We start from the raw sequence: 26,085 nt of genomic DNA, 5'->3' as shown, positions 1-26,085 counted from the left end.
AGAAATCTGCCAATCTCCATCTTAATGTTTGCTTCATTTGATCAACAGGATCAGCACTGGCCTCCTTCTTTTAGTGATTAACTTGGCTTCTTTTCGCTTATCAGGGCCCGAGCACTGACAGCATGAAGACCCTATTGGAATTGTTTTGATTATTACATGTGAAGTTAAAGAAACAACTTGAGTTTGAAGCACTTTCATCCGATCAGATGTGATTCACATCAGAGGTGAAATCTTCTTCGGTAGAGAAGCTTCTCGGGTCTCGAGGGGCTCGGCGCTGGTTTTACAAGCAAAGAAGAAGAGTTAACTTAAGGTCACTAAAGTACCATATTTTCTTTAAAACTAATTCTCTATCAGAAAAAGCTTCAAATTCTTTGTACAACCCCGGCTTGGTTTCACCCCAAACAGCGTTGCACAAAATTCAACACCCGGAGAAGTTTAAAGGAAAACTAGAAAAAGATGAAGCAACCCAAAGGCAGAGAAACACATGAAAAAGGCGAGGACATATCTTCATGACATGAATTTTATTTTCATTTTTTTTAATTACATTTTGCATTAAATTAAAGAGTTTTTTGTCTTTACAACATACATTAAGCTGTGAATCAGATGTTAAGGAAGTGGAGAGAGTAGGGCAAAAAACTTTGTGACATCACAATATCTTACAAGCTTACAAAGTTCAAAAGGTCGAGAAGTCGAGAAGAGAGTCGATTTTGCGTCTAATCGCAAGTGAATCATAACGAGGGTGAAAGACGAAAAAAGGCACACACCAAAGAACCTCACTGTCCACAGCAGCCTCCACACCCCAACCCGATCCCGTCGGAGGAAAGAAAACGGCCGAACTTCACTCTGACATCGAAATGCTTTTAGAATCAGAAATGCACCGACAGCTACGCAGAGAACTCGCTCCTCTGCACAGGGTGTGGACGTCTAAACCTTTTGACCCCGGACGGATCCTCTTGCTCGCATTTTGTGCAGACGTGAAGATTCTCCAAGGCGAGAGAAGTCGACACAACTGAACTCTTTCTGGACAAGAAATATTCAGCTGTAGATCAGCATTATGTCAGGCCTGGGAACGTTGCTGGTTCATGCATGCCTCGGTACACTGGAGGGTGCGACTGTGGTGTCATAGCGCCCAGTTACCAGTCGACAACGCAGTGGTATTTTAAAAAGTCTGAAGTAAACACCCCCCTTCATACTAATCCTGGGTCATTTGCCCTCATTACATAACTTGAAGTAATCAGGGCTATAGCTGTCTCAATTGACCCCGGGTTTCTAAAAGGAGAATTTATCTACACATGTTAGTGTTAGTCAGGTCACATGTCTGTTCTCACAGTAGCTGTGGATCGAGACGCAGTTGGCTTCCTTACGTTGAGAAACAGGAAAATTGCTTGATATCAAGAAAACTTTTGCGCATCTACACAAACATGACTAAGAGAGTGCTCCGTTGATTTAAGTGTGGGGGGGTGAGCAGTAAAAATGCTCAAGTCAAGGACGCGAAAGGAAGATAAAGGTCGGATTAGTTGAACTCTCAGCCATTTGATACGAGAGTTAGTGAAGCACAAAAATGAAATCATGTCTAATCTTCTCAAAATGTGTTTTGTCTTTTTTAGAAAAGGGGGGTTAAACGATGAACATTTTTAATAGTGTTTGTCCACCTTCTTCACAGGAACCAGCCTGCGTTTGCAACTGCCTGACAAATAAGTGTTAGGATGCACACGAGAAGCCAAACAGTGTGTTAGTATCTCATCCTGTACGTCCGCTCTCATGTCGTCGTTGCATCATTATTGCAGTGCACCGGAGAGATGCACGTACATTTGCCTTCTCAAGTAACAAATGTTAATTGTTCGGTTAATCAGTCAATTAACCGTCAGTCCAAACAAAGAGACAGCAGAAAGAAAAAAACAAAAGTCAAAACAAATACCAGGACTCTTAAATTGTATAAAATAGAAAATGAAAGAACACTCACGACGTCATCATCAACACTGCCAGCACAACATAAAGGTTTTTTTTTTAAGCGCATTAATGGCACAATCAGAAATGAACCACAAAGATGAGTGTGTATGCGTGTGTGTGTGTGTATTTGCGTGTGTTTGAGTGTGTGCGTCAGAAAGGACGAGTGAAAGAAGAGAGCGAATCCTCCCCCCCCCCGCTCCGCCCTCTGAACTGTACGTGTGTTATGTCTAGGGACCAGAATTACAACAATAACACCTACATTCTTTAATTGCATTTTTATCAAACCAGGGAAATATCATGACGTAAGAAAAATAAAAAATACTACAAGGAGACAAAGTTAACAGCTAGTAAAGAAAACATTGTCACTACTTTAGGGTGTAAGGCACAAATTTACATGTGGAAAAAGAAGCAGGCAACACAGATGTTTTGATACTCTCCTCCTTCGCCCGCCCGTGTGTGTGTGTGTGTGACACCGGTAGAAGAGACGAGGATGTACCGATCACCCTCAGCTTCTTTTCTCATGTGTGGATGCAGATCCCAGGTCTGTTGCTGCAGCTGTTATTTTATATTTGCAACATGCAACAGTGAGCTTTAAGCCAGAAAACCAATCAGGACAAACGTTACCGACTCACACAAAACCACAGTGCTGATTGAGGGGGGGGGGGGGGGGGTTGCTCATTGGAGGAGTGACATGGTGAGATTCAGGAAGTTCTTTTTTTCTTCTTATGATTGGTTTAAAACGATGGAAACTCTGGTCCATGAAGTTAAATGTCCCTGTCTGGCACGGTTTTTAAATAAATATCTCCTCCTCTTCACATATATGTCAAGCTGCAGGTCCCACTGAGCACCCAGTCAGACCTAGTGGACCATTAGTCAACAAGAAAGTTCTACTGGCTCCAGTTTAATGACTTTAAATAAGGTTTTTTTTTTTCTTTCTCACACTTGATTAATTGTTATTAAAAGATCTCTCCTCTCTCCCGTCTCTCTCCGAGCCTAGAAAGTCAGTCATTGTTTTTTTCAAAAGCACTTAATAAAAATAAATACAACAAGCTATTAGTATTAACAGTCATGTGTTATTCAGTAACCAGCACAGTAGAGGATTCTTCTGGCCCGGGCTTCCTGTGGAACCCGGGCAGGACTTGATTGCTGTAACACTGAGAGGCTTTTCACAGTTTGCCACAGACCTCAGGCAGCTGTCTGTCCTTTCAGTCCCTCCGAGTGCCCGCACACTCAGACTCCCCCAGTCCTCAAGGTACTGTACAACCATCATTCTCCCATCTCCCCGCGCTGTCTTCTCGTGTCGCGTCCCGGCGGCCAAAGACACCACAAAAAAAGAGAACCACAAGTCTTGGATGCTACAGGGTGCCGTCGGATGAAATATTCAGGACGAACGTCATCTTCTGTTTCAGTAGCACATGTTCCCACGTGTGTTAACAGAGGAACTGGGAGCCAGCCAGAGCTTGAGCTCTGTGACGGCAACAAATGACGACAACCATTTGTATAATATTTACATATTTATATAAAAAGAAAGTCTTTCTTTAAAAAACAAAAGAACAAAAATGTGTTGTATATTTCACCAAAAAACAAACCAAAAATAAAACACTAAAAGGAGATGCAAGTTGTACAGTATTCCCTGTCTTTTTCTCTCTCAGAAAAACCTTTTATCTACTGTTTGTTCCCATCGGACTGACTGGCGGAGAAGCTGACTATGTGCAGGAGTCACTGGACTTGACTTTTGTTGAGAGAGAGACTACCGAGGGTTTGGGAGGGACATCAGGCTTGAGATACTTGATGCCCGTTCGAGGCAGTGAACCATAGGAGCTCATCCCAGGCTGCCGTGACAGAGATATTCCCTGTGCTGTCATTTGTATGGAGTCCACCCTCTGAGGTGCGGGCGGCGGCGTCTCCACGCGGTTGAAGCTGTGATGTCTCGCCAAGTGGGAGGAGTTGGAGGAGTTGGTGTTGTGCCTCTTGAGGGCGGAGGACCCGGACGCAGCGGACGCTGACCCTTTCCGGAGACCGTAGACTGACGAGTGCACCTCCAGACGTTTGCCCATCTGTGGCACGGCGGGGGGGATGGTGAGGGAAGCCTCTCTTTGGGGCACGCGGGGCGGCAGCACCCCATCTGGATCCACCATGTTGAGGTTGTGACATGGGCTCTTCACTGTCTTGTACTCCAGGGTGGCCCCCTGGTCGTCCATGACACTGTGGCCCATGCTCATGTCACTGTGGTGGGGCTGCTCCACATACTCGTGCTGGTAGGAGTGCTGGTGTGGCTGCAGGTGAGGCTGGAGCTGGTGCTGATGCTGTGGCAGGGGCAGCACCACCACACTGGGGATGTGACCTGGTGACGCCCTCAGAGGCAGGTCCGTGGATATAACCGGGGTGCCCATGTGTGGCATGTCCTTGGTGCAGGCGTTAATGAGGTTCTGGTTTCTTTCCCACTCACGGCTTCCACGACCGGGCTTGCGACGTGGCTGCATGGGGGTGGACTCCGGCGTCGGCAGGGCAGTGAGGTCCAGGTGGTGCTGGTCCGCTTTTATCAGCATCTTCCCGTTCGGTGTCATTCTCCCGTTGTGCATCAAAGGGGTGAGGATGGCCTCGGGGCGCCCGTCTTTGGCCTGGGTCTCAAACAGGCCCGTCAGCTTAGTCACACTGTTCATTGATCCCCGGCGGGAGTGGAGGTGGTGGCTGTCCTTTTCTTTGCGGCCTGTTAGGTCGATGTCTCGCCGCCTGTGGTCGCAGACACAGTAGACAATGATGCCGGAGAAGATGGCGCCCATGGCAAATGCGAGGATGACAGCGATGGCCAACAAGGTCACGGGGACCAGCTGGTCACGACCCTTCTGGTAGCTCTCACGGATCACACCTGCGGAGAAACGGTGAGATGACATTCAGAGAGGCAGAAGAGAGAGAGAGGGATGATACAGCTGCTGGTATGTGTTTTAGAAACATGATACTAGGAATATAGAGCTGTTGGGAAAGATGCTTATTAAAAGACACACTGGAAATTGAATTACAATAACTTCAACATTTTCTGGGTAAAGCGATTAGCATTTTTAAATGATTCCATTACAAACATGCAAATGAAGAAGGGTTTATCCCTTCAGAAGAGACACCTATTCAGAGCAGGCTCACGTGGCAGCTTGAAGTGGAAACATTCAGTGTTTCCCGAAAAAAATCCAATCCTAGACTGAAAATATGTTTTGGTAGGGGCTGATTATGATTCACATTTTAAATCCCAGATAAAACCCTCTGCTGAAATGAAAAAAAGATATGAGCGCAGATAAAGGAGCCTGAAATATCCAGAGCCTTTCTTCTCATTGATGCAAATGGGGGACTTTTCATAAAGCTCGGATCCAATCTCATGACTCACAGAGAATACATTAAGAAGCCTCTGATTAGGCTCTGAATCCAATGAGCTCTGTCATCAGTGCGCCATTTTCAAAGACCGGCAGAGACGCCCAGCGATACAGCCAAATAAAAGATAATTCAATAAAGGCAGCTGTGAAGTATTCGAGTGGTGGTGGAGTGGGTGCAGCAGGTTGTGTGTAGTAAAATGGGGTCAACAATAATCTACACACATGGACACACACACACACACACACACACTAACACACACCAAGATGATCGTCTCCAGCCTGTTGATGAATGAAGACATCTAATGCAACACTTTGGTCCTTGGGTTAAACACACCCGTCCGAGGCACAGAGATTTACAGTGTGCTCACTCACGTCCTCTGGCCAACACAGATCAGTTACCGCAGAGGATAAGACAGGTGGGCTCCATCACGTAAAGAGCTCCCACAGTGCACCGCTGGTCTCGATAACCTGACTCAGTTTGCACGAGTGTGCTGAGATCCTCATGTTGTTCATCGTACAATGTTCACATGAGAGAGAAAGAAAGAACCTCTCAAGGGAATCACAAAAAACAACAAACTCAAAAAGATGGCAGGTTTCATTCGCTTTGAATGATATGAGGACAATCACCTGCTATTCCACGATGGAATTCAACTTCTCATTATCCATTATGTCAGGGATATGTGTCTCCTATACACAGCTGTGTTTTACAGTGGGCAGATTTTCTAAAATAAGAACCATGTGGGTGATAAGATTATTACTTTTTTACTTGGAGTTTGCATAAAAGTGGCCAGAATTGTTAAAAAGGCTGTGATGGTATTGTTTTGTCATTGACATGTATTTATACACAGTCATTTTTTTTATTGTTCCTTTATCCCTTTGTGGAGAAATGTAATTTGAATGGTCTACAATACAAAATAACAATTAAGCTGTAAATATTAAACAATTGCTAACAAGCAGATTGAAGCTGTTTCCACAAAAACGAAGAAGTCACAAAAACGTTAGTTGCAATAATTGTGTAAAATCCTGAAGGGGGTTGTGTAATCGTGTTTAGCCTTTTCAGCTCGGCTGTGTTACCGAGGCCGTTCCTTGGAAAACATCTTGTCTTTCTGTCTACTCACCGAGACATAACACAGACAAGAAACAGCATGGTAATCAGTTCTCATGGAACTAAAACCCAGACGCTCTTCAACTAACATCCGTAATCCCTCCCTGTAGCTGCAGTCATCATTAGTCCAAAAACACAACTTAAAACTCATTTTCCCAGCTGAAACAAAACACGGAGCAAAAACCTCTGCCTCGGCGTTAATGCTCAAAAGAAAAGACAAACTCCGGAGTTCCTTCTGTTCTGATCGTTCCTCATTAATAGTATAAAATAAGAACTTCACTTCTCTCTTTAACAAAGTGCTGAATAAACACAGCTCAGCCGTTCCTCATTCAGACTTAAACAAAAGGCTTAAAAACTTCTTCTCTGGCCAAAAATCACTTCTTATCAAGGACGTGCCCGGCTGTGGAGATAGTGTGAGAAGCGATGAGTGCTATCTGCAGCGAGGCATTAAGACCTGACGTTTGTTATGCTGTGACAGGCTCACCTGTCCAATGGAACATCTGCTTCCCATCTCCTACAGTAACACGTTAATGTGAGAGATACTTCAACTTGCTGCAATATTTCACTTGGTTGACCTTCGTCTGTCCTCACTTTTTTCTCACATCGTTTTTCTCCAACTTTCCGCGACTTCTCCCCTTCACAGTAACACTGAATCACTTTTTTCTAATCCCTTGTTTTTTTTAACTCTGTGCAGATTCCATGTAGGAAACTGGGAAGGCTGTAACTATAACCTCATGCACTTTGTGTGTTATCATGGTGCTGGGTGAAATATGTCTCTTAACAGTGAAGAAAAGGTAAAAGGTTCAGCTTCACTTGAGGTGAGGAGCCTTGGAAATCTGCAGGATGATTAAAATAGCCTACATGACACTCAGTACTGCAGTCCTCTTACGCAACCACATTTAATTCACTAGATCTGGACTTTTATTTGGATCCGCACCACATTGCACCTAGACATGTCAGAGCTTTCTTTAAAATCCATTAATTATTCTCTGAGAAACCAAGGAGAATGTAAAAACACCTTGTTAAAGAAAGTAAGACAAAGGTCCTGGTTCTGTCCTGGTGAACTTTCCAGTAGTTTTTATGTAATCCTACTAACTAACAGACAAACAAACGTAAGTGCAATCATAAACTAATACTTTTGCAGATCTCTCCGTTATCAATTGCCCGTGTTGAATATAAATCAATCCGTCTCTTACTGTGGCGAAAGAGCAAGTCAAATCTGGAATGGATTTCAATGACACTGCATTTTACGGTTGTGAAAGGTGAACTTTATTTCAGCGGGGATTTGGGTTTCCCACTGAATAACAGAGCCGGTGGGCAGCCGAGCCAAACGGGTTGTCCCTTCTGGTGAGGGAGGCGATCCGCGGGGCTGCATCTTTGTCTCCTCCTCCGGCTGAGGGAGCCGGGGTTAAAGCCCAATTTAACCTGCTCTGCATGGCTCTTCCTGTCTGCGTCTTTCTTAAAGAAATTCTTTCATTTCTTCTTTTTTTTCCCAGTCTTTCTCTGCTTCCATCCATCACTGCTGTCTCTTGTACTCACACACACTTCCAGAGGGTACTTAGCCCAAAGCCGTGGGTAAAACACAAAAGAAAGAAAAAAGAGGGAACTTTGAAGACTTCCATCTTTCATGTGAGGAATTGTTCTTCATCCGAACATGAAAGAGGATGAAAGTAGCCACAGAGGTCACCGGAGCTGTCTCTATCAGAACACAGGACTTCAGGGTTTTGGATCAAGGTGGCAGTATGGCTGGTTCTTCGAGACCTGTGTGTGATCCTAGGAAAAAAACTTTTCCCAAACTCTTCCAACTTGACCTTGAGAAGTATCAGAGTGTTGCTTAAACTCAGATTTTCCAATTTAGTCTCATCTTGTCGTGGGGGGGGGGGGGGGGGGGGGGGGGTTTGACTACACAGTGACTTATAATCTTCTGGTTTCAACTCTTGCCTCGCCCCCAGAATGCATCACAGCAGCCGTCCTGCAGCTCGACACTTCTGTCGGAGTTTGAATTGATTTGAATTTCCCACCGCCTCGGGCCTCAACATTCAGATATTAAACACATATCTCAGATACCCAGATATCGCTCGCTGTCAAAACAGCCCGGGTCGGCAACACTTGCTTGTAAATCAGAGACATTGTAATCTACTGTGACTGGAAGGGGTGAATGCTCCCTCTCTGTCTGTCTCTCGCACACAGACACTCGTACACTTCTCTAATCTCCTCAGAAGCCCCGGCTGACTTAAGCCCACAGAGCGCTTCTTTGTGTCGGGCAAACTTCAAACGCAGTTAAACATCACAGAGGGGTTGTGGAGAGGGCCCTAACCTCCGACTGCAGGCCGCCACACAACACATTGTCTGCGAAATGATAAAAAAAAGAAGCCTTAATCATACTTAACTGCCCTCACTGGCTTGCCACTTGTTGAAAGACACAATGGTGGACCTTGACGAGTGAAAAAGTAATGGAGCGCCAGGAAAGATGAAGACGAGGATCAGAAAGTGTTTACTCTGCCTCAGTGAGAGCGTTTAGAAACTTCCTATCTTGCTTTCAGGGACACGCTTGATGTCATCTATTAAAATAAGGAGGCTGTTGTTTAGATGATGACAGCAATTCATTAAGTTCTTCTAAATCCACAATTATCCCATTTAGTCCTGTGTATGTTTGCATTGGAGAGGCACTCAATATTAAGGCATCAAACAATCCTGAGTCAGTGCACTGCATGCTGATGAGCCAGTTAAGATATAATTAAACAACTTAATTATACAATTCGGTACTCCAGGTATTAGCATCAAGCCTCTACCTTGTCCACCCACCTCCCTGCATACGAACTATGGTGTTAAACACTCTCAGGAAATCAAGTCAAGGAACATTTTTCATTCGCCGGTAAGTGTCTTAAATTGACGCTGCCACTATTTAAAAATAACAGGTGATAGACCTGTCCTAAGACTCTGGCCGGTATAAACACTCCGCTAACAACAATTAGGCCAATTATCACCTTTGCCAAGGGTGACATGTTTACACCCCTGTCTGTTTGTTTGTCAGCTGGATTGAACAGAATCTACTTTTAGAATATCTTCGTTAACTGATCATTCTGACACTTAGTGGAAGGAACAGACATGGGCCAAGAAGAAGCCATTATAAATTGGGGCGGATCCAGGATTGTTTTTTATAGCTTCATCCAAATTGCTATTCAATACATTTCTGGATTTAGTGGATTTAAATGCGGCTTCATAAGAAGCTTTGATGGAGGTATACACTCTACTGAGGGACATTCTAGTCTCTGTATGTTGCTACTATACTGATACAGCAAGTGGCAGTATTATAATTAGAGGGTGGATACCCATCGGGACCCTATGAGTCGAGGAAGAAGAAACAAGAATTTTGAAATGATATTCTGGTTCAGGTCTCGGGTCATTTTCTCTCGGGCTCGGTTGGGCTCAGACAGAACATTTGCGGCTGCACTCTAATTAGAATCATACGTTTTTTCTTCAAATTCAAATTTCGCCATGGAGAGAAGCTCTGGTTATAAAGTTCTGAATGGCTTTTTTTCCTGAACGTTGACTCTGTTTAATTAGTATTCATATGGCTGATGAGTCACTGTTGTACAGAAGGGGACCCACTCAAGTGTGTTTTATCATGTTTTGACAACTGGAAGCGTGTGCCAATCTTCTGACTTCTGTGGATGACTAAAGTGCTGTGTATGTACTGATAAGAGTTGTAATTCATCCAGATACAAATGCAGCCACTGATATTTATTAAGGAAAACGTATTTGTACAAACAGGCTCTTTGTAGTGCCAACGAGGAACAAAGACCCGGCTTGTATCTCCTTGATGAGTGGCTCGCTCGTGGACGTTGTGAACGTGATTGGTTGAATTCTGTTCAAAGTGGAATAATGACAGCTGCATGTGGGTTAGACGAGCAAAGGGATGAGCTGCTGTGATGAGAGATTTAGTCTCAAATGGCCAAAAAATGACACTCAGGCAATAGTGCTACGTCTTAGTGAAAAGCTAAAGTAAAAACACGAAAATGGAAAGTAAGGAGGAAATCTGTGTAGAAAACAAACGAGGCCAGAGAGAACAATAAGCTAATCAGTGGAGGAAATTATGGCTAATGGCTTGACGTCAGTTCGGGAAGTGCGTAAGTCGGGAAAGCCTCCGGTCCCCTGTTTCTATTATGATTCACAATGAGCTGCAATTCATCTGCCTCACAAACAACTATCAAAAGCTCTGAGATGTGATTAAAGATGGTGAAGCACAATCCTTTAGTTAAGACAATACTGAAGGTATTTGCAGGATCATTTACCTAAAACATCGCTGTGCATGTCTGGAGTGAATGCCAGCTTTGCCAACTTTCAACCTTTATCTGTTAATCCTATAATTTTTCACCAATTATCTTTCTGCCTCAAAGAAAGTACAAAACGACTGACACTAAATGAGTCGTTGCCCTCAGAGGCTGCTGGAAACTTCCACCAGCTAAATGCATCATCTGACAGTGAGCAGAGTTCAGAGCTGAACTCAAACCTCTATTACCTCACATCTTGTCGGCTCACCTCCGGGGTAGAGAGCAATTTGAGAGGAGAAGTGGCTCCATAATAATCAGACATCCAAAAAAAAATCCATCTATCTTTCACTTAGTTGAAAGGAAACGTGTTGTTGTTCCAGACTGATCACATTTAAGAGACATGGACACTGAATGCTTCTTTGTTCCATTTGACAGGGGCTGTTTTGTCTTGGTTTACATTTTGCAGAACTAATGTGGTTAAACACACTTGCAAATGAAACAAGATGACTTTTTTTGTGTTTTTTTTTTAACAGTACAAGCGTAACTGTTATTCCAAATAAGCAAGAAAGGCACAAATCAAAGCCATGATTGTGCTCTTCTCACAGGCCTGTAGCTGGATCGAATCCCATTTAAAAACTGATTTTAACTGTAAACAAATAAAAAATGGTCCTGGTACCGGACAGCCTTCCCACATAATAACCTTCAACATTCGAGATTGACACGACCAGCCCAGTAACGATGGTGAAATGTTCCTTCAGCTGTCCTCCAGACGCTGAGATGAGGGGAACGCGGTGACTTTCTGGCAGAAAAAAACCCCACCAGGATCTGCCTCCCTGTGAGAGCAGGGTCAGACTCTTCCTCTATCAGCGCAGCCTCACCTTGGCACACAGGTGTCAGCGAGCCGCCTCCAGCTGACAATAACCCTTGTGGGGCAGCTACCAGACAGTGGGCATTACTCTGAAATCCAGACATGGAGGAAAATCACATCTCTCGGTAAATTACAGTGGCTCTCGTGTGAAGAAATATCAAAACGCCCCGAATGTCGTTTCAAAAATGTATTGGTTAAAAATAATCGTGGTTATTCAGATGGAATACCACAAGTCAAGTTTGTAATTACCATGTCATAATAAAAAGAGGGAATCTTTTTCAGTTGACACTTGTGAATTACTGGTTTTGTGAATCTTATTGGCTCTGACAAGAGGAAACAGAACTATCATGACTGTCTCACAATTCTGTCTCTTAGCAAATGTGTATTTTGTGCTAATTTTCTTTCACAATTGCATTATAGTCAGTAATGTAATTGTTGCTTCCATTATGTTTAATGGTGTTGCTTTTAGTTTAGGCATTTACAATCACATGTGTGAAAGGTGCCAATTTAGTCCGACCAAAAGAGGTGGTCTGGTTCCAGATCCACCTGAACCGGTTTGGATCATTTCTAGTGTGAAAACACCTTTTTTTGATGGTTGGACTTTTACACCAAATGCAGGATTTTATATACACTCTATTCTAAAAGTTAGCAAATACAACAACTAAACTGACAACACATTAATGTCAGATGTCCGCCCACCTACAAACCAATGTAAAGTAAAGCTACATGCATCAAACAGACACCTGCCTAAAACAAATGTGGTCTATTCTGCAATAAATCCTGTCTGTTTAAAGTGTAGTTCCAGTTAAAGATCCAGGCTGTGTGGTGAAACTGTTCATATTATTTAGTCTAGCAGTGCCAATATAAATAGGGTGGACACAATTGTAGAAACACATGTCAGAATAATATGGTCTGGTTATTGTTAATAAAGTAAACACAGGTCTTCCCCTCTCTTGACTTGTTGAGTATTGAACCAAGACTGTGATCTTCCCCCGATCTTAACCAAGTGCTGTGAGTGCCTGAACATAACTCTTAACAAAGTTAAATCATGCTCTTGTTACCATGGGAAGACAACAAATGAAATATCTTATCCAGGAACGTTTAGCAGATACATTCTTTCATTTGCCAGTAACAGTAATTCACAATATCATTATTTTGATAATGTATTTATGTAGTTTCGAGGACACAGGAGTTCACAGACTTGTAGATTTATGACATTCTGCTCGTTCAGCCGGTTAGAGTTGGGTTGTCTGTGTGGAAATAAAATGTAGTGGACTGTTCAGGGTACAAACTGTGGCCCGGTATGAAAGCGCATGGCTGAGAGGGATAGAGAGAAACACTGTCGTTGACTCTGTTCAGCTTCAACATCTCACAGATTCTTTTATCACTTTTCTTCCGTCACATTTATCCGGTTCTATCTCTCTGTCGGTTTCTCAACCTTCTACCATTTAACTCTCTCCCCCCTTGTAACCTTCACCACTATGTTATGGCCTCGTTCTGTTTAATACATTTCTGCATGTTCCTCTCTCTCTGTCTCACCCACTCTCCCTCCCTCGTTTCCCATGTCTCTTTCCCCTGCTGGCTCTCTCCATCCCTCTTTCCTTCCACCTCTCCCCCTCTTCCTCCTCCCCTGGATAGCTGCTGTAACGAAGCCATAAATTGGAGCAAGACGGCGGTGGGTCGGCTACAGGTTGGGGTTTGGAGGAGGGTGGATGTACAGAGGAGGGGAGGGGGGAGGCTGAGGCTGACAGAGAGAGGGGGACAGAGGTAGAGAGAGGAGGAGAGAGAAAGAGAGAGAGAGTGAAAAGGGTGGGAGCAGGGCAAGGATTCATTCCTGCAGACAAGGGAAGAGATATGACTGTCGTTGGAGAAGAGACAGACTACAAGGGAGAGAGACGGAGGGGGAGGAGGAGCAGAGATGGAGGAAGGAATAGAGACAGGGGGAGGGGCGTTTGGGGGGGGTCCATAAATTGGTTCAGGAATTAATTTGCACTATAGGTAAAGGTATAGCCTTGGAACATGCCATCCCAGTCAGATGAGAGGTCCTGTGGAAGGGAGACTGATCACAATGGCAGCAGATGGTGGAAAAGTCGCAGGGTTGGTGGTGGGGGGGCAGGGTGAGCAATGGGAGGCAAAGGGAGAGGTGTACGACAGGGTGACGGGAGTGGAGGAAAAACTATAACAGGGACAGATGAGGCCACAGCGGACAGACAGACTGACAGACACACACACACACCAAGCTCAAATGTACTGTGAAACAGAAGCGGCCACCTGGCAACTGCGATGGCCCCACTGGAACGCCAGATCATCAGGCTGCTGGGTGCTAAATACCATCAGCGTGTGAATCCACATCCCTCTGCAGCATTTCTAATTACTCGGGTGGCGTCGGACTAATACATATTGGCAGCACTGTAATATTCATTAGCAAATAAGATGCCGCGATGTCTTAACTGCAAATGAAAAAAGTTTGGAGAGTAATTGTAATGTCTTTTAAATCGAAACAAGCCGGCAAACAACTTTGGGCGCGCGCTAATACGATGTCACTCAAGCATACGCTGTTATTTTTTTCATACTTAATTTGAGAGATGGATGGTGTAGTCGAATGTTTGGCCCTTATTTTCTCTGCGAAATGGGCTGCATGAATTTATCTCGGCTGCATTAAAATGCCGATAAAAGGAGTCATTTACTTAATCTCGGGCTCCATAATCGTTCCTCACGCATTGATTCTCTTTCACGTTCGCAGTCTGCAAAGTTTTCACAGTACAGTTGACACCTGAAGCCAGGGATACTGAGGGCGGCAGGAAGGGAGAGGAGGCAGGACGGGTGGAGCAGGAAATGAAGACTGTTTTGTGAGTGGGGGGCTCAATTTGCCATGCTGGAAGAGCTGCATGGAGGCACAACTGTGCTCAATAGCATCAAAGCAATCAAGGCAGGGGGAAAAAAGGCAAATATATAAATAGCAAAAAGAAAAAAGTCTCAAAGCAAGCCATGCAAAATATCAACAACTGCTCACAACACAAGAAAATCCAAGACACCTCCTCAGAGCTGATTCTCAGAGAAAATGAAAAATAAAAAGACGGCAGAGCTGAAATAGAAATAGAACTGATAAACACTGAAAGAAGCTGCAATGGTGTATTATAAAAATGATAATAATCATAATAATAATAACACAGGGGGAAAAAAACAGCAAGAAGCATTGTTTTGAAATGTGAAGCCCTGTTGCAGTTACCTGAGCATGGAACACCCACTACCCCCCCCCCCCCCCCCCGAAATAAGAAAAAATGATTGTGACAACTTTTTTTTTGTTTTGTTATCTTGTTGTGTTGAGCGCGCTCCTCGCTGCTCCTTGTGGGGCCCGAGCGGCGCTACACCTGCTCAGGTAAAGGCAACAAGGTTATAGCGACAGCATGTTGTGATGCTGGCTGTAGGCATGCTGTCTGAAGTCTCTGCCACCATCGTGCTTGGATCTACCCACCGGGGCCTCACTGCTTCCAGCTGACACGTCACTGTGCGTTCCACAGACAGGAGATACTGGAGTGTGTGTTGTGAACTCAACCCGCACGATGTACCGTTTTATGAGATATGTACGTGTCTGTCTGAACCTTTCATTTATTAACTGCTTAATTTATGAACTACTTAATTGGTGAACGTTCTGATGGTATATATGTGTCAGTACTTCCAAAATCTTAAGACGCTTTCAACCATGTGGAGGAAAAACTCTTCTTGTGTTTGGGTTGCGGCGTTATTTTAGCTTTACTTACATTCTTGATCTTTAAGTCAAATTCAAGCAAAATACTTCATGTGAATACATGTAAAATATTTTAAAGTAACATAAAAAGGGTATATGCGAATTGATCCAAGTTTGGCTCCAGGATATTCTTAAGATGTCTGGTGCAAACAGTTTTTCATTCAGGTGGTTAGAAGAGTTTTGAGGTGATTCTGGAACTGAGAGCTGTCACATGACCTTCTGGCTTCATCACAGATTGCTCTAAAGCTTTTTTTTAACACTAATGTAATGTTGATACATCACGGTCGCAAATTGGTTTGTGCATGAACGGACACTGCTGCACTTTTTAAAAGAAATTGGACAAAAGAAATGACATAATATCACAGTGTAAGGTCAGAAGCTGCTCTCCATCTCCTTCTATTTATACAAAGTAGAAAATATATCTGCCGGGCCAGGCTCATGATGAACCGCTGTTATTAATAATCAATATCTTCCCGAGGCTAGGTTAATGCCACCTCTAATAGCATGAGTTATGTGAATGTAGCTCGGACATAATGCATGTTGTGTGTAAGACGCTGGCTTTATATTAAGGGACAAAACATGGATCGGCAGCAGTGGAGTGACCTCTGTGTGTGTGTGTTTGTGTGTGTGTTTTATGTGTGTGTGTGTGTTGTCCCTCTTTGCCTTCCCTCCTTCTCTCTGTCTCATTTATCCAGCGAGCCGTCCTTGAGGCGGTACAGCATTAGGCAGGTTGTTAACACAAGAGAAAAGGGCGTTCAATGTCATGTCACTGTGTCGCAAAGCATGACAGAGCCGGGGCCCGGGCCCTCTTCTCAAGGAAATAAATACATCGCCATCTTCCTTTCAGAGTGTAATGGTCTGGATATTACATCTCCTGTGGGACATTACTGTCCACGGACAATAAATCCACCCTACAGAGTGTGTGTGTGTGTGTGTGAGTGTAATTGTGTGCATACGTGTAATTTAATGAGCACCGAATGTTCCTGCGCAGGGATGTATCACGTATTTATGTTTGCGTGCACATGCACAGTTGGAGGCAATTTGTCCCCCGGAGAGAAAGTGATCCAGTATCTCTGCACCGTGTCAGCTGGAAGCAGCGAGGCCGCCGTAAATCTCAATTAGGGCAACCCCCCCCTCTTCCCTCCCCTCCCCTCCCTTGCCACAGGTGACAATGGACCAAATTGACTGACGCTCACTGTTGCGTTCCAAGGCTTACCATTGGCTTCAGGCTGGGTCTGAGAGGGCACGGCCATGTAGGGGTCCTCCCCTTTGTCTGAGCTCATGGGGGGGTCCTTCCGCTCCACCATGCGGCCCCGCCCCAGGGGGCCCTCGGCGGCCTCAGGTAGGGCCGAGGTGGGGAGTGTGAGGGTGTGGTGATGGTGGTGATGGTGGCCTGCCGGACACAACACAGGTTAACCGACGCCCGGGGCAGAGAGGGATAGGCTGCGGTGCATGTGAGCACAGGCCAGCAGGGGTTCACACACACACACACACACACACAAACACACACACAGACGCACACTTCCTTTGAAGCATACACACAGGTTCGGATCCACTCACACCCACACACACAAGGACAGCTGCTGGGCTGTGCGAGCCAAAAAAGTGTTTCTCTTTCAGTGACCCTGACCAACTCATTAGTAAATGTGTGTGTGTGTCTGTGTGTGTGTGCGTATGTGTGTGTGTGTCTCAGGATAGACATGTCCTTTCTTTTTTTTTCTGTCATCCACTATCTCTCTCGCTCACTCTCTCTTTCTCCCTCTCTCTCTTTCTCCCTCTCTTTCTCTCTCTCTCTCTCTCTCTCCCTCTCTCTCTCTCTCCGCTCCTGTTCTGACTGACACGTCAAAGCTGTGCTGGGCCTGTCACAGTGGAGCTGAGCACAATCCTCCACAGTCACCATAGGGTGTCTAACTTTAATATGAAGGACAGGAAACAAACTTTCTTTCCATCACTTAACTTCAGTAACTTTTCTTCAAAATGTAAGGGAGCTTGTAAGTCTGTTCATGCTCCTTCCTTTGACTTTTCTCAAGCTTTATTTCCCTTTAACACGACATTTCAAGAGATTATTTTCTTTTTTGTATAGCTCTAGTTTCTTAACTGTTAAAATTCTCAGTTTTTGGAGAGATTTTCCATTTTGTCACAGTTAAGAGACAACTCCTATTTTCATCTAGTTGTCGTCTTCTTTTTGTTTCATTTTCTCTTAACCCCTTTTCTCTTGTCTCCTCGGTTTCCCCTATTTGTCTCTTTTTTTCCTTCATTCCTTTGTTTCTAACCGAAGGTCTCCCCGATGTTTCTTATCTTCCTGGCCAACAGTCTTTATTTAGCAAGGCCCTCAGCAACATGGCCTGATCAATCATCAGAAATATGTCATTAAAATTTAATGAATTTTCTCTGATCTGACTAGCCCATGTAATTAAACTCTTAAGGAGGCTACATAGCACAACCAGGGAGTGACACTGATAAGGACACGACCAAGAAGATTAGCACAAGGCTGGATGTCTGTTAAAATGAATCCACTGCTACATATACCTTAGAAAATCTCCACTTTAGTAATCTGTGGATCGAACCGGTTGCCTCTCCGTCTATCGTCTCTCAAATGAGTTTCTGTGTTTTCCTGCATCCGCCTCGCTCCGTTTTTCTCATTTTTTCAGAAGTTGGAATGTGTGCATAAGCTTTGTTTGACTATTTTTGAAGCGCGCTAATCACGTTACCATCCCACATACTTACAGTACACGTTTAAAAAAATATTTCCTAGATTGAAAGTGAAGCGTTCCAACATCCTCTGTGGAGCTCAGCCCCCAATTCCTATTTCCTCAGAGGAGTTGACAGCAGTGTGTCTGTCTGTGTGTGTGTGTATATATGTGTGTGTTTACTTGCACATATGCAAGTGTCTTTTCAATATGTGGTTACGCTTGTGTTTTTGATGGGTAGACATTTCAGGGGACTAACGTCGATGTTGCTGGTAGACTACGAGCAACAGACACCCGCACACGACACCACCCAGAGCTTCCTCCTCCTCCTCTTCCTCCGTGTGGCGTGGCAATCATTAAAATGATTTATTTAACTATTGGCCCAGGGCTGAGAGATTAGTGTGACAGGCCTATTTTATAATTCATTCCCCCCACTGCCAGGGGAAGTGCAATTCAGGCAGATGACACACATAGAGAGAGAGAGAGAGAGAGAGAGAGAGAGAGAGAGAGAGAGAGAGAGAGAGAGAGAGAGAGAGAGAGAGAGAGAGAGAGCTTGGAGCCTCGGAGCTCCTCCACGGATCAGGGGGAAAAAAGCCCTAAACTGCAGACGGATGCACATCCCTCTCTTTCTCCAGATTAAAAGGGAGGGAAGGTTGTCTAGTCTGGAGTAGAGGAGAGGAGAGGAGAATGGAGAGGGGGCATTTATTTATCTCCAAATCCATATCAACCACTGGCAGATAGATGGAGAGGCTCTGGGGCGACGGCTGAGACTTTGTTTGGGGGGGTTGTAAATGGGGTGTTATCCCTGTGTGTGTGTTTGTGTGTATGTGTGTGTGTGTGTTTCAAAACACACAGCCAGGCTTTCGGAATCATATTCAACACTATATGGGTGCAGATGCTGATACCGTGACCCTGGATTTGAAAAGAAGGGAGAGAATCGCAGTGGGGGTGCAGCCACAGGGGCGGGTGAGAGAGGGAGAAAGGGAGAGAGCTGGGCTTTCTGGAACAACTTCAAAATATCTATTCTCGTCTTTCTGTATGGATCTGACTGTTTTGATCTGGCTGCTGCAAGGTATGTGTGTGTGTATCTGTATGTGAGTGTGTGTGTGTGTGTGTGTGTGTGTGTGTTTGAGAGCGACTGAAAACCAAGCTAACGCACCATCTGATTAGATAAAGCTAAGGTGGATGTGAGTGTAGATTGCGGGTGCTGCAGATAAGAGTGACTTTGTTGCAGGCGAATCACATCTGAGTGTCATTACTCCAAAAGGCCTGAGTGAGCAAAGATCTGCCATTAGTTAAGTGTGATTGTGATACCACGCCTTGTGATTAAGAAATTGAAAGCATTTGCATGAAGGAGCCATCTTCCCCCGTGTTAGCATGTGCGAAACGTCCGTGCACGTTTTGCATTAGCCTTATCTGAATTAATTATCTTCGGCTCTGCTGCCAACTGCACATGCTTGGTGGCAGTTGGCAGAAACGCGTCTGATCTATTGCTGAATAGAAACCAGCTCCTTCGGCCTCTCTGATGACACGTCCTGCTTAATGTGCACGTCGAGGCATTTCTTCAACATCAAGGCCCCCAAACCACCAACAACCAGATCCATCCAATTAGCCCAGCAAAGGTCAGGGATAATCAATGCTACTGCACAGGAGATAAAGGTGACGTGGCCGGGGGAACACGAAGGGAGTGGAGGTCTTACACAGCTAATAGAATCAGAATCAGCGTTTAAAGATTTTTAAGCGTGGGTTTCTGATTTCTAATTTCTACGTCCTTTATTCTAAACGTCAGCGGGGACCAGGGGAGGAAAGACTACGAGGAGGGAAATTTACCGACCATGCCTGAATGTTTCATTACCTTCGTAACTGGAAGGAACGTCTATCAAAAAGAGAAGGAATGAGATGAATTCAGTTAAAGCCCTTGAGTCATTAATTACCCGTCTTTACACATGTGGGCGGAGTTTTCATTTACTTGAGAGGGAATGATTGATTGACTAGATGAAGAGGTGTGGCAGAAGTTTAAGAGTCTGGGTGGATGAAATGTAGCTGCTGCCTTTTCTCTTTTTAATTGCCTCTACAGTAAATGTGGGATACTTACCGTTGAGTGCCACAAAGGTATCTGGAAGGAGAAGAGAAGAAATGAGAATAAACGTGTTATTGCACGCAGTAAAGAGAGGTTCTGCTCGAACATGATCAAGAAGCCGTGACTTTTAAAGTAATTCACAATCGACCGGCTGCTCAATATCCCCCCCAACTTTTAATCAGAGGTGATCTATGAAGGTCAAACACGACTGCTTCCCTCGACTAAACACACTGATGAAATTGAAGAGAAAATGCACCGGCTTCATTTACTCTGCGTAAATAGTTGAAATTGAGATGAAATGGACGAGGGATGATTTAACGTCAAAAGGTTTTGAAGCGTCCCTTGCCAGCTGAGCAGCTCAGTAGAATTTTAACAGGCGGAAGCATTTACCAAATCCAAACTGTTTTTGTGGACATGAAAAGATCAAATATACATTGGCTCTCTGTGCCAGTCCCTGTGTTGTCAAAAGAGACCTTTCAAAGCGCCTGAGGTCGACTGGGTTCAGAGCCCCGTCTTGTTTTGTGTTTCAAAATGAGCCCAGTGACGACTCACAAGTCAAATCCTGTGTGTCACTTGGATGTTTGGGTTGTGTTTGTGTTGCAATCTACAAGAAGGAACCCAGTCTCTGCCCAGTGGGACACAACACTCTATTGACCGGTGGGGGACCAGAGAGACAGCGGGAGCAGGACAGAGGAGGATGAGAGCCGAAAGGGACAGATGGATGGAAGAGGCTGAAAGAGAGGATTGTGAGGGCGGAACAGACGGGGGGAGAAAGAGGTGACAGCAGCGGAGAAAGAGACGGAGAGACGAGTGAAGAGTGAGAGCAAGTTAACAGAGAGCAGAGGAATGGTAGGAGAGAAGGGGGGGGGGGTATGGAAGAGAGGAGGACAGATAAGAGTGAAGAGGGCCTGCTTACTTTGGCAGTCTCCCAGGCCATCTGTGTTGCCATGTTCCACGTCCTGCTCAAAGGCTGATCTGCGGGGAACAGAGACATCATGGTCAGCGGTGGAAAACAGGCCAGGCTGTGCAGGCTCGCCACACCTAACAAAGTAACACGGCTAAAAGAGAAGCTGCTGCACAAACACAGCAAACCCCACGCTCGCACAATGTGTGTGCAGCTCAGAGCCCGAAACCTGGAACCGAATCAAAGAACAACTATCAGTTGCCCTGGGGGCTTAAAATCAGTGGTTACGAAGAACACTGGCAGGCTGGTAAATCCATAGCTGGCTCAGGGATCATTGCCAGGAGTGTTGATGCAAAATACATCGAGGATTTACTTGGATGTAATAAAAGCATGTTATGCTGTACTGCTATAAAAATTTATTTTTTGCCAAGAGTAAAATAACAGTGATATCACATGCCTGTTGATATATGAAGCTACGACACAAAGAAACTGCTAGCCTCACCGCTCAAAGGAAACAAAAAACATCCAACAACACCTATTTAATGCTAAATAATGGATTACACTTGGTTTCTTTAATTCATACAAAAACCAGTGTGTAAGTGTAAGGACACGATATGGCTTTTTCAGGGGCCGAAGTTTTCATATTGAAAAACAAAGATATTGATGTGAAAGTCTCATATTGAGTTATATCGACCAACTGATAAATCTTGACTCTTGTAAAAACAACATAAGGTACAGTAACCCAAAATATTAAACGCTAATAATTTAGCTACGTTTGGAAAGTGTTAAGTGTTTACCCCATGCTAAACTAAACTAGGCTAAGAGACATGACATTGGTGTTGATCTTCTCATCTCACTCTTGGAAAGACAACATAGAATTTCCCAAAATGTTGAATTATTTATGTAATGGAAAAATGCTGAAAAACATCTGAAACTTTTCACTTTGATATATTTTACTATATCTCTGTATCTGACATAATCTCTGTTGAGCAGAGACATGAGGCAGAAGTCCCAATCACATGGGCCAGGGCCCGGGCAGTGAGGGGTGACAGTGCTCGAGGGCCATCACATGACACAGAGAGACTGTGAGTTTCGGAGAGATGTTACTCTCTGACGCGATCTGCATGGAGACCTGTTTTCTTCCTGAAAGACCACCAAGCAGGCAGTAAGGAGATCTGTGAAACAGAGCGGACCAACTGTCAACCAGGATCATAGTCACGCATGACAGCTTTTCACAGTCCTCCCGAGCTCCCCGTTCCTCCTCCTCCTGTCTGTCCACCCGCCTCTCATCTTTCTCACCCTTCGCTGGTCACAATTATAGCATGAAGAAGAAAGATTTTCCAAAACAGCATCACCCAAGACCTTATCCCCTGATCAGAGCTGAAAGCGTGAACCTGACAGCAAGGGCAAAGCACGGGAGATTTTTATGGAGGGAGGAAAATACAATTGGATTTCGGCTGTAACGCCCTCGAATCAGAAGGAAAGTCAAAGGCAGCCTTTCATGTATATTCACAGTACATGGGGAAGATGATTGGAAAATGTCACGCTCTCATTTAGTATTTATCTTTTCCCCCAGTTTGGCAGCACCTTAATTGGGACGACAATGGTACATTTGACTCTCCCGATTACCGATTTCCCTTCAAAAGCGTTCTCCACAACAGCCACACAAACAACAAGAGCAGCGGCCTCCTCGTTTCATTTCAGGGGGTACGTTTAATCTGCTTATCTGATTTGCTTATCACCCACAGTCATAATCACAGAGCAGACACAGAGCTGCACAATTACAACTGTCGAAGCACAGACGCGGTCCAGGCTCTCCGTGTCCCACCCTGCCATGAAATGTTGTTTTCCGTCTTTGATGAGACAAAACACTGGCACGTTCATGGTCATGGTTTCCAATATAGGTTGATAACAATATTGCAGAGTGTGAGGCCGCTTTGAGATGAAGATTACACATCTTAAAATTCTCATTGGTTTGTAGATTAATTAACAATGAGCAGTCACACTACACATGCAGTGTCTGGCCCTCGCTTGGCACGCACCAAAGTGACTGCACCACTGTGTGCGCCCTGGGTTCACGTCCCACGGCAGCTGCATCATAGCAGCTGAAGTGAAGCAGTGTTTTAATGTGACGCTACAGACGGCTCAGCTCAGAGATAGGATCCCACTGCCACCCCTTAATGCATATTTAAAGATTCAAACTGTACATAAACTGGAGGCCTCCACGGGCCACATTTTATGTTAACTTACATCCCGATGAGATTATTATGTGAGATGTGTGGTTGCTGAAATACAGGTCAGGCATAATAGCATTAATTATTCATATTTGGAGTGAATGGGCAGCTGGGGAATATGTACTGCACGTAGTATATAGTGTAAAGAAGAGTGTTTAATGTTTCCTCAAAGTCCTTTTGATTCATGGCTTTGATTTACAAAGGACTACCTGCAATAAGCTGGAGTGTAATAGTCAGGGGCTCACCAGGAGTATATGTGCAGCTTTTATTAGACCATATCTCGGATCTAGAGAAAAGTCTGTGACACTGGCTTAAATATTTTACAAATAGTTATTGATATGCCACGAAACACAGTCGTGCACCTAGTTTACCTAATAACAGCCATCCAGAATCACATGAACCGGGGGGTGACCGGTGACCATATTGCAGGAGACCAGAGTGCAAGCTGTTTATAGGCAGTAGGTATAAGAGGCATAACTCCACATGGGAAAGCTGGCACGCAAGCACCGAGGGCCAGATGGAAGAAGAAAGGAGGGGTGGCGTGCAAGAGAGAAATGATATGTTAGAGGAAAGAGAGGAAAAAGAAAGGTGGACAAAAATAGATAGACAGACGGGGGGCTTAATGCGTGGAAGGTAGGCAGGTAGCTGGTTAGGCAGATAAATAAAGACAGCCAAGGAAACAGGAAAAGAGATGTGCTGGGAAAGGGTTTTTATTTTAATGAGGAATCGAAAAAGTGGGAAAACAGACTGAAGTTGAGAAAGAGCGAGCTTCGTCTGTGCAGGAACTTGTTTTCACTGAGAATAACCGCATTTTTATTCAACACCAAAATACCTCAGACTCTCCCCTCCCTCCTTTCATCCCTTCTTCTGTCCAGTCCGGCAAAGGCTTTGAATCGCTCACCACAGACCAGTAGCTTTTACAGACCTCCCATCCCTCCACCTCTCACTGACAATTACTGTACAGTGTCAAGGTGCCAAAGTGTCACGGTGGAAACTCAATCAGGACGGTCCAACGCTTCTGCTTTTTTTGCAGAATAATAATTGGATGGGTGGTGTGTTTGTTTTCGTTTTGCATGTTTTGTGTGTACGTGTGGGCATGTGGAGTATTGACATGCCAGACCAATCATTTTCCAGCACGGGGGGATCAAATCCGTTCATCGTCAAATAGCCACTGAGGCAGCAGAGCCCTTTTGTTCTGACTTCATCGGTAAAACGTCTTTTTCCCACCACAGAACTCCATACCCTGTTTGTTCAGAAGGGATAATTTGGCTCTGTGTCGCAACTACAGCCACAAATTACAGTACCCGTGACCGTTGAGCTTTACCCAGCTCCGCTTACCAACCCCCCCACGCCTTCTCGAACACTTTCCTTCCATTCATCCTTCCAATAGCCCCCTTTTCCTGGGGGAGGAAATTGCGCTTACTCCCCATAAAATCAAAAAGATCACAGACACGACAAATCGAGAAAAGGAATGGCACCAGGCATGACGGAGGAGAGGTGCGGACACTGTTCCATGTAACTTGTGAAGTCTTGTAAACCACACGTGTCCCAGGCTTTTTACGATCAAGCGTTATAATGGTTTTTCTCAGCTAAACAGATGGAACCAGCTCAACGTGTCATGTGTTTACTGTATTGTAGCTGTAATGGAGGAGATCGTTTTAGAAGGGACAAAATATAAATCTGTTCAAATTCAAGTGATTCTAAAGATATAAAGACGATATAAAGTTAATGGCACATTTAACAGTGAAGGTTAATGGTGTGGCGTTCAGTTTTAGAAAATGCATCTCAATATTTGAAAGATCAGATATTGATCTACCACTTTGTAGAGCATAAAAAACTACAATACCCATGAGCCTTAGCTGCTATTACTATGGAGAAAAGCCAGTGAGCCACAACATTTAACCAACTTTTGTTCCTACAGGCATCTATCTGTCTGAGGTCAATTTTTTTTCAGACTGGACTTTCACAAACCACCTGTCGCCCAACCTTAGCCAGGCATTCAATGAGCATGGTTTTCAGAGCACAAGGCAAATACTGTTATGACTGTGTTTGTGTTTACTTACTTTATGTTGCCAACCACCTGTCTGCAGGCTCCCTCTGACACCCAACCACAGTACGGGTCCCTGGAGGCTATACAGGACCTGGAAGTCAAACCCACACCGTTAGCCTCTTGTCAGACCGTTCCACTCTCTCAGAGGGGGGGATCAAAGTCGTTTGACCGTTTGAGTAGAAATGAAAACTTTGTGCTCAAGACTCAAACTTACTTCTTGCATCTTCCATGTCTTTCGCAGCGAGACAGTGGCACTTTCACCACACAGGAGGTGAACGCAACCCACAGAGAATGACTCTTGCTGTCTATCAGCATGCCGATGATCCGCTTGTCGTCCACACCGTCTATACTGCACCTAGGGGAGGACGACAGAGTTTAGGATAAAACCTGAATTATTCCATCTATGTGGTTTTGTAGGGGGCAGTGTTACAAAACAAGATATGACTGTCGATTTGAAATACAGTTGTGCTAGATTGTGGCAGAGAGATACTGTAAGCTCAGGACAAACAGATAAGAGAACATGGGGTCAGAAACAGAGGGAGATAAAGGGAGATAAAGAAAAGGGTGGATAAACAGACAGATGGGCACTGTGAGCAGTCAGCATCAACACTGCACTTAACTGTAAAACCCACCAGCGCTAACTCAACCCCCTCCTCCTGCTCCACCATTCCTCCATCCCTGCTAGCCTTCTTTGTCTGCTCGCCCCCGTAGCAGTGCATGCTAATCCCTTTGGGCGTGTCAAGCATCTTTCTATCCATTCTCTCCATCCATTCCCCTCTCCATCCCACCATCCAGCTCCTGAGATTTAATCTTCCCCCTT

General features: G+C 44.6%; 1 protein-coding gene across 2 annotated transcripts in view; it reads right to left on the bottom strand.

Moving 5' to 3' along the window:
* Window positions 1-506: 506 nt before the first annotated feature.
* Window positions 507-26,085, bottom strand: part of sema6a (sema domain, transmembrane domain (TM), and cytoplasmic domain, (semaphorin) 6A) — a 104,979-nt gene continuing 79,400 nt past the window's right edge. The window contains exons 14-19 of one of the 2 annotated variants that reach the window (XM_062381656.1): window positions 25,480-25,620; window positions 25,279-25,356; window positions 20,994-21,052; window positions 20,093-20,113; window positions 16,524-16,700; window positions 507-4,819 (exon numbers count right to left, since the gene is read on the bottom strand). In XM_062381656.1, the coding sequence (XP_062237640.1) occupies window positions 3,657-4,819; window positions 16,524-16,700; window positions 20,093-20,113; window positions 20,994-21,052; window positions 25,279-25,356; window positions 25,480-25,620 (1,639 nt within the window). In that variant the 3' untranslated portion in view covers window positions 507-3,656. The remainder of the gene's footprint in view (window positions 4,820-16,523; window positions 16,701-20,092; window positions 20,114-20,993; window positions 21,053-25,278; window positions 25,357-25,479; window positions 25,621-26,085) is intronic. The other variant, XM_062381657.1, reaches the window with a different exon arrangement.

Source organism: Platichthys flesus, chromosome 3 (genome assembly GCF_949316205.1).
Source record: "Platichthys flesus chromosome 3, fPlaFle2.1, whole genome shotgun sequence".
In the NCBI taxonomy this organism is placed as follows: Eukaryota; Metazoa; Chordata; class Actinopteri; order Pleuronectiformes; family Pleuronectidae; genus Platichthys; species Platichthys flesus.
The sequence above is the reverse complement of the archived record's forward strand: the minus strand, read 5'-3'. Positions and strand labels throughout refer to the sequence as shown.